Source organism: Eptesicus fuscus, chromosome 6, assembly GCF_027574615.1.
Source record: "Eptesicus fuscus isolate TK198812 chromosome 6, DD_ASM_mEF_20220401, whole genome shotgun sequence".
NCBI lineage: Eukaryota > Metazoa > Chordata > Mammalia > Chiroptera > Vespertilionidae > Eptesicus > Eptesicus fuscus.
Genome location: NC_072478.1, coordinates 24704829 through 24713750, shown reverse-complemented (window position 1 = coordinate 24713750; position 8922 = coordinate 24704829). Strand labels below are relative to the sequence as shown.

Here is an 8922-nt window from a genome sequence, read left to right as displayed (position 1 = left end):
TTGGGAATTATACATCCAGGTTTCCTAGGAAAGTCCCGATTATTCCAACAATAAGAACATGATCATGAATGAGCAAAAATATGGATAAATAGAAAATAATCATGAAGAAAGTATAGAAAGAATAAATAACAACAAAGACGGAGCTATGATATTTTTAATAATAGAAACAAAACTGCTCATGACCATGAGTCCTGGTTAATGCATAAGGAAAGTGAGAAGGGCATGTAATCCTGGAGGGGCTATGATTTAAGTAGGGAGTCCAAAACAATCTCCCCATTTCATTACAGCTGTGTTAAGAAGATAAATTGTGTAAGCAAAAAGCATAGAGCCATATAGATACATATGCACAATGTGACTGCAGATTCAGAATTTCTTGTTGTACATGTTTGATTTTTCTGCTTTTTCCAGTCTATAAGACAAAAATGATAGCACAGGTATAGAGATTAGACTATTCTTCTGACCATCCTCCATAGGGCACTCTTGATGTCTCTGTTCCTCAGGCTGTAGATGAAGGGGTTCAGCATGGGGGTGACCACAGTGTACATCACTGAGGCCACGGCACCCTTCCTTGGGGAAGATGAGACAGCAGAACTGAGGTACACACCAAGGCCTGTCCCATAAAATAAGCAAACAACTGACAAGTGAGAGCCACAAGTAGAGAAGGCTTTATATTTTGAACCTGATGATGGCATTCTCAGAATAGAGGACACAATTCTATAGTAAGAGAAAAGAATCCCTGACAGTGGGACACCACCAAAGATGGCTCCAATAAAGTAGATCAATATGTCATTGGTGGAGGTGTCAGAACAGGCAAGTTTGAAGAGTTGAGAAGGGTCACAAAAGAAATGAGGGATTTCCACATCTGCACAGAAGCTAAGTTGTGACACCATCAAGTAGTGCAGCTGGGAGTCCAAAAGGCTGATGAAAAATGACAGCAGGACCAACAAGCCACAGCGGCGAGGACTCATGATGACCAGGTAGTGTAGGGGCTGACAAATGGCCACCAAGCGGTCATAGGCCAGCACAGCCAGGAGTATATTATCCAAACATCCAAAAAGAGTAAAAACAGTACTTTGAGTTAGGCAGCCTGCATAGGTGATGAACTTGCTTTGTGTCTGGAGGTTCAGCAGCATCTTGGGAACTGTAGTGGTGCTGAAACTGATGTCAGCCAAGGACAAATTGGAAAGGAAGAAGTACATAGGTGTGTGGAGGTGGGAGTCAGAGATGACAGCCAGGATAATTAGTATGTTGCCCAGCATGATCACCAGGTACATGGACAGGAACAGCCCAAACAAAAGAGGCTGCAGTTCTAGATCATCTGAGAGTCCCAGGAGGAAGAATTCTGAGTCACTTGTTCGATTCTGTGGTTCTATGCAGATAGGACACATTTTGAAAAAGAAGAGAGCGCTAAATAAATGAAACAAGTGTAGAGGCGTCTATATTTTGGGTCCAAGCAGTTCACAAATAGTTACACTTGAGGACCACATACCCTCCTCGCTCATTACCTTCAGCAACATGTCTGAGTTGTTAACTCTTTTTAGAACCCTTTGCTTATTGGTGTCTGGGCTATTCATCTGTTTTTATAGATACTTTAGAGTCACTGGGTCAAAGAATATTAGAGAAGAAAGGACATTTTGATATAACAAATCCATGAAAGAAACAAAATATCAGCCTTCTACTTTTGAAGGAAAAATATGGAATGAGAAATATTCTTTTATACGAAAATATCATTATATTTGAAAGACACTAAGAAGCAGTTGAAAGTACTTTATCTCATCCAAATGCAGTGTAAGAAATTTTCTTAATTTGGAATATAGTCTAGAAGACCTAAAACCACATTAAATCTATTCTAACCTACCATGAAATGTTAATAATCAGACAGCATTTATACATGGCAAATATCTTTAAGGATTTTCATTTTGTTTGTTTGTTTGTTTGTTTGTTTGCTTGTTTTATGACATCCATCTTCCTTGGAGATAAGTCCTCACTCAAATGTGTGGATTGTCTGACCAAAGTCCCCTCAAATAAAACTCATATATAAATATTTGGCCTTGGTAGACTACACATTTTGAAAAATATGTTTTTGTTAAATGCACAAAATCATACAGCATCACTGATCCTGAAGATGATAGTATTTTACAATGCACCAATGATTAAGTAATAACTACCTTTCACGAATACTCTGTACTTACTTTCCTCTTGGAAAGGATATTTTCTATCAGTGATGCACAATCCAAGAGAAACATCTGAGATTGATTTTGCACTTTACTGCTTTGGTGTGTAGTGGATGGGTGCTTCTTAAATATGTCTCTAATCAGAAACATTTGTGAAGGGTTGGTTTCTCATCAGAACCAACCCTCCAATGAACAGTTGAAAAATTTAGGACCAAACAAGGCCTTACACCTTAAGTTGACTTCTGAAAACCTTTCCAAGTCAGTTCTTCCTGATAGGCAGACTTCATTTCTCCTAAACCAGTCCCTGAAGGCAACTCAGGTCAAAGCAGAAGTATTACTTTGTCAAAATAGTTATTCCTTTGTGTGACATGCTAGAGCCCTTTGTATATAACTGATCATTTCCATTTTGTAATACTACCTAAACTTTAGATTCACTATATCATAAAAATTATTTTGGCATCAAAAAAAGTTATATACTTTGGGGGAAATCAAATGGGAAAAGAACAAAAACTACTATTACAAACACCTGGTTAGTTTGCTCATCTGTAACAGGGGTATATTAGTTAAACTGATCTAATAGGATTGCTGTAAGAAATAACATTAAATGATAAACATAAAATACTTAAACATTTGTTACCAATGTTAGTTGATCATTATAATTACTTACCCATCTTTTAAAACTTAATGATTGGCTGGCCATAACAGAGAGCCAGTTAAATTAGAATTCCTACACATAGTGCTTTGGGCATATTAACATGTAGCGAGGGTAGAGAATCATTGCCAGGCTATAAATAAATGTTGTATTAATGTTATCAATTATTATCAATAGTTTTTCCCACTACCCATATTAAAATATGAATATTTAATAATATGTGCTAGAGAACTCATACTTATTATTGGTAAAACTTAAGGGTATTTTGTGATCCCTGCCTAATCTTTCTCTGCACTTCAGTTGTCCAAAGGCAAACACTGTCATGAATTTCAAGAATGCATTTTCTTTTCAATGTTTTTATAATGTTAGCATTAAGCTTTGTACTCATAGCATTTTCCTGAAAACTTACCTAATGCTCTCATGGTACTCATATTGTTCCCTGAGTTCTCATTTGCCACAGCATTGCGTTTCAAGTCTCCTGTGAAATACATACATCAATTTCAGCACTTTGAATGATGCTCAGTATTAACGGTGGGGTAAACTTCATTTTATTTTTCATTTTTTTATTAAGACTGGGCCAAGAAAATTCTTAAGCCCCTCTCCATCATACAAGTGGGAATTTTCTAAGGATATATTCAAAAAAAATAATTGGTTGAGTTGTAAAATTAATGTGTGCAATTTTACTATTAATTACCGAGACACTTGTGTTCCCAATAGAAAAATCAGACAAAATCAACCAAATGCTCTGATTGCCAATGTATAAAATTAGAAAGTTCATATCTTGGTTTTACAAATATGCTGAGAAATGCATTACTATCCTTGGGAAACCCTATGATCCACAACATTCATGCAGTAAAGGTCCCTTCAAACCACAGATGAACTCACCAGATCCCAACAGAAGGACTGGGTGGTGGTGCCCTTGTTTGGAAAGAAACAATCATTGTGTCGCAGTGGAGGGGAGAGAGCCCTGGGCTGGGAATCCGGAGGCCTGTGTCTGAGTCCCACAGCTGTCACCCACTAAATGAGATCTGTGAGTAAATCTTTCCACCTCTCTGTACATAGAAATGGGAGAATAACACCCATCTCTGGCAAATGTGTGACACCCAATTGCCTTTAAATCAGATTGGAAGAGTGGGCTTATTGATGAAAATCAGTCCCAGGAAAGGCTGAAGGACGACATTTTATTCTATGATATGGCAGAGAAAGGTAGAAGCCTATTCTGTCCCAGGTAATTTGTTCACGGAATGAGAGGAAATCCTGAAACGTGTCTCAGTCCACACAAAAAGATTTAAGACCACAAAAAGATGTGGTTTTTCTTCCTTCTCTTTCAATATTTTGTACTTTTATGAAAATCTCCACAATTTCTCTTTATATTTAAATGTTGTAGCCCTATCCTGTATGGCTCAGTGGATAGAGCATTGGCCTGCTGACCAAAGGGTCCCAAGTTTGATTCCAGTCAAGGGCATGTATCCTGGTTGCAGGCTACTCCTGGGGCCAACCAATCAATGTGATTCTCTCACATAAATGTTTCCCTCTGTTTTTCCCTCTCTCTTCCACTCTCTCTAAAAGGTCAGTGGAAAAATGTTTCTCCCCCCCCCCCCTCCCCTTGAGGATTAACAAAACAAATACAAAAACAAAATGCCCTAGCCTGTTTGGCTTAGTGTATAGAGCTTCCACCTTAAGTCAAGGGCACATTTCCAGGTTACTGATTCAATCCCCAGTAGGGGGTGTGCAGGAGGCAGCTAATCAATGATTCTCTAATAATCATTGAGGTTTCTATCTCATTCTTCCTGTCTCTTCCTCTCTGAAATCAACATATATATATAATGTGGTAGATACTATTATATATATATATATATATATATATATATATATATATATATATATATATATATTAAATGTGGCAGATACTATTAAATGGAAATGGATAGGTTTCTTAGAAAACCCATGACATAGATACATACAAACACTGTTTTATTTCTGCTGACCCCAGGAGGCATTGCTAAAAAGAGGGAAATTGCTGGAAAGAAAGCACTGGGCTTGTGGAAGAGTCTATTCAATATTTAGCAGATTGTTGTTGTCTCTGCTAAGCAGAGAATAGGCCCTGGGGATCAGAAATGAATGTCACTCAGATGTTTCCCTCCAGCTATTCAGATTCTACCCTTTTAAGGACAAAAATATCTGAAACGTTCCATACTGGTACCCTCCCAGCTGTTTGTCCCAACTCCCTTGTTTGTCCTAATGATGAGAAAGAAATGCTCCTGACAGTCCCTTCTCCATCCATCGCCTCCACAGTACTCACTGGGCAGGTCTGTCTCTGCTGGAGTCTGACCAGGGAGTGGGCATCCACTGCCCCTGTCCTGCCTGGCAAGCAATGAAGGTTCAGGTTCCATCAAGACTGGCAGGACGTCAGAGTTAGTCATGGGCTCCTGATGCAGTGGATGCGAGAGGAGAAGACTCAGATGTGAAGCCCCCTGGTCTGAGATGAGAATCTGAAGAGCTGGAGGCACAGCTGATTATCTATTGCTGCATGGCCCTGGGAGCTCAATGCACAGAGCTCATAATTAGTCTAATGGGTCCGGGTTATCCCAATCTCTGAGGACTTGCTGTTACTAATAGAAGAAGAAAAGGGAATGTAATTTTTAAGGGTTTGAGGCCTCCCTCTTCTCAGGAGAAAGTTCCCCTGTAATTCTTGCTTCAAAGTTGCAGGAATTTTATAAAGTTAAACAATTTTTTTTCAATTAAAAAGCAGCAATGTGTGTCTTGTATGTCTTCACATTCATTGAATGGACCATTCTATGGAGGGATAATTATTTTTTCTATACCAAGAATATGACATCATTTCTATTTTCTCATTTAATATTTATGTCTCTAAAGAGGAACTTCCTCTTTTTTTCCATAGTCCCTCTTTGGGGTTTTGAATTTTATGTGTTGAGATGTGGTTTTTCTTTGTTTTTTAGAAAGACAATCAAAGTTCTACTTTTGGGGGGGAATTTATGCATGTTGTTACATTAGACAACCATCTATTTTGATATACCAAGTTGACAATTTTGTTAAAAATCCTATGGGGGGTTTCACAGATGTCTGTGTTGTGAATGTAGGGCTGTATCATCCCCTCTTTCCTTTTTCTATATTTTTAATTAAATTTATTGGGGTGACATTGATTAACAAAAATTACATAGGTTTCAGTGTACAATGCTTTTAAAAAATATATATTTTTATTGCTTCAGAGAGGAAGGTACAGGGAGAGAGAGAAACATCCATGATGAGAATTATTAGTCGGCAGCCTCCTGCACACCCCTTCTGGGGATCGAGCTCACACTCCAAGCATGTGACCTTAACCAGAATCAAACCCAGGACCTTTCAGTCTGCAGGACAACGCTCTATCCTCTGAGCCAAACTAGATAGGACTCAGTGAACAATTCTATAATACATTATATGTATACTGTATTGTGTGCTCACAACCCCAAGTCATGTCTCCTTCCATTACCTTTTATCCTGAAACCCTTTATCCTCATCTACTGCCCACCACAACCTTTTACTTCTGATAATCATCATTCTGTAGTCTGTATCTATGAGGGTTTTTTTATGCTTAATCCCTTCACCTTTTTCAGCCAGCCCCCCCAAATCCTTGCTCTCTGACAGCTGTCAGTCTGTTGTCTGTATCTATGAGTCTATTTCCATTTTGTTACTTTATTTTGTTCATGAGATTCCACATATATGTGAAATAATATGATAGTTTTCTTTCTCTGACTGGCCTATTTCACATAGCATAATACTCTCCAGGTTAAAAAATATATAATAAACACAAAATAAAAGAAAAAACTTTTAAAAAGTACTCTCCAGGTTCATCCATTCTGTCATAAGAGGTAAAACTACCTTTATTTTTTTTTTAAATCCTCACCAATGGTATGTTTTTATTAATTTTAGAGAGAGAGGACAGGAAAGAATGAGAGAGACATTGATGTGAGACACATAAATTGGTTGCCTCCTGCATGCAACCTGACTGGGGATTGAACCCACACCCTAGGTATGTACCCTAGCTGGGAATCAACCTTGCAACCTTTTGGTGTATGGGACAATGCTCCAACCAACTCAATCACACAGCTATGGCAAATTTTCTTTGGGTTTTATGGCCTTTATTTTGCTGAGGTGTGTTCCCTCTATTCCCACATTACTGATTTTTTTTATCATAAAAGGGTGCTGCATTTCATCAAATGCTTTTACTGTACTTATTGATATGATCAGGCAGTTTTATCCTTCATTTTGTTTATTTGATGTTCCAGGTTTATTGAGTTGTAACTGTTGTACCAACCTTGCATCCCTGGGATAAATTCCACTTAATTCGAGTGCATAATCTTTTTAATGTGTCTCTGGATTTCATTTGCTAATATTTTGTTGAGGAGAAACTAAGATGGCGGCATAGGTTAAACACCTAACCTGCAGCCGGGCACAACAATTTCAAAAATACAACTAGAGGTCAGAACGGACATCGTCCAGAACCACAGGAAAGTTGGTGGACTGAAATGCCCACAGCTGGGGGGAAGGAGAAGGCCACGGGGACAGTCGGGGAAGCCGTAAAAGCCTGAGGTATGGAGAAACGGGCGGAGACACGAGCACACGCGCCTGCGGGGAGGATGGAACCGGAGAGGAGGGGGCGGCTGATGACCTGGCCGGAGTTCACTGGCAGGAAGGAGATAAAGGCTCCGGAGTGCGCTGAGCGCCGGCTCCGATTGCACTGAACCCCATTCCGGGCGAAACCCTGGGAAACTCACTCACTTTCGCAACTCCGCCGCCCCCGCAGGCCTCCCGGCCCGGGACGCTGGGGACGCCGCCGCAGCGGCGGCGGCGCCCGGAGCCCGGCGGCCTCCCAGCACCCGTCCCCGCCGCGCAGCCCCCGCGCGCCTGGCGCCCTCTCCGTGCACCTCCCGGCGGCGCTAGACTTCAGTAGAGTTGACTGAATTCAAGGGATTAAGAAGTATAAATTGGGGGGACGCCGCGGTGGCGACGTCCGGAACGCGGCGATGGCGGTGCCTGGAGCCCGGCGGCCGCCCAGCGCCCGTCCCAGCCGCGCGGCCCTCGCGCGCCTGGTTCCGCGGGACGCACGCACCGCGCACCGGACGGAGGCCCGGGCGCCCTTTCCATGCACCTCCCGGCGGCGCTAGACTTCAGTAGAGTTGACTGAAATGAAGGGATTAAGAAGCACAAATTGAGAAGTTTGAAAAAGATGGCGGCGGAGGTTAAAGGCTGTTCTGTTGCCTCGCACCCAGCGAAATCGGAGGGGATGAGGTGTGGAGGTGCGTGGGTCTGGCTGGTGGCGGGGGAAAGGGGCTTTTGTTCCAAACCTAAGGGAGATTAGCTCTCCATCACCCTGAAACCCATCTTCTGGCGAACCCCGGGAGACCCAGATGCCTGCGGGGAGAGGCGGGACTTTTGCGGAGGTGCGCCCAGCAATCAGTGTTTGCTGCGCTGGAGTGCGGAACGAGGGGACTTAGATACGTGGAAGGCAGAAGGACCAGACTCACAGGCATTGCGGCTCGCCGCACCATGGCCTGTTGGCGCCCTGAGACCCCGCCCCGCCCTGGGACCCGCCCCGCACGTTTTGAAGACCCGCCCTGCAAGTCTTGCAGGCACACCTGCGCCCCAAGCGACGGCTTATGCATGTGGGTGGCCTGCCCTCTGGCAGCGGACCAGATGATCTGCTGTTCTAGTCGGACTGCTCCAGGGCCACTCAGACAGGAGGAAGAAACTACAGTTTTTGCTGTAATCCTTGCTGAGTGCCTAAGGCAGTAGCTGATCTACACCCCATTGGAGACCCAGAAACGAGGGCATCTAGTGGTCTGTGGGAGATGACACCAGATTTCAACCACGTGCATAAGGGACACATTCAACGGGAATATTCAGTGAGCGCCAAAGCTTTGCTGCACCAAGACCCGGCCCATAAACGTGTCTCCTGCACAGCAACTCTTCCTTTATAGACAAAGAGAGCCCCCCCAGTGACACCAACAACAATCAAGACTTAACTATACAAAGGAGGACCAAGATGGAGGCATAGGGCGGAAGCCTGATTGTTGCCTACCACAACAACTTTGAGAC

At 42.4% G+C, this 8922-nt stretch overlaps 1 protein-coding gene across 1 annotated transcript; it reads right to left on the bottom strand.

Annotated features, from left to right (window-relative positions):
- Positions 1-443: 443 nt before the first annotated feature.
- Positions 444-1424, bottom strand: LOC103301187 (olfactory receptor 18-like). Its single transcript, XM_008158110.3, has one exon. The coding sequence runs from the start codon at positions 1386-1388 to the stop codon at positions 444-446; it is 945 nt and encodes a 314-aa protein (XP_008156332.2). The 5' UTR covers positions 1389-1424.
- Positions 1425-8922: the final 7498 nt, after the last annotated feature.

Bases quoted from the DNA above. Each gene is read 5' to 3' on its own strand.
- LOC103301187 (XM_008158110.3), bottom strand. From the start codon at position 1,388: ATGTGTCCTATCTGCATAGAACCACAGAATCGAACAAGTGACTCAGAA.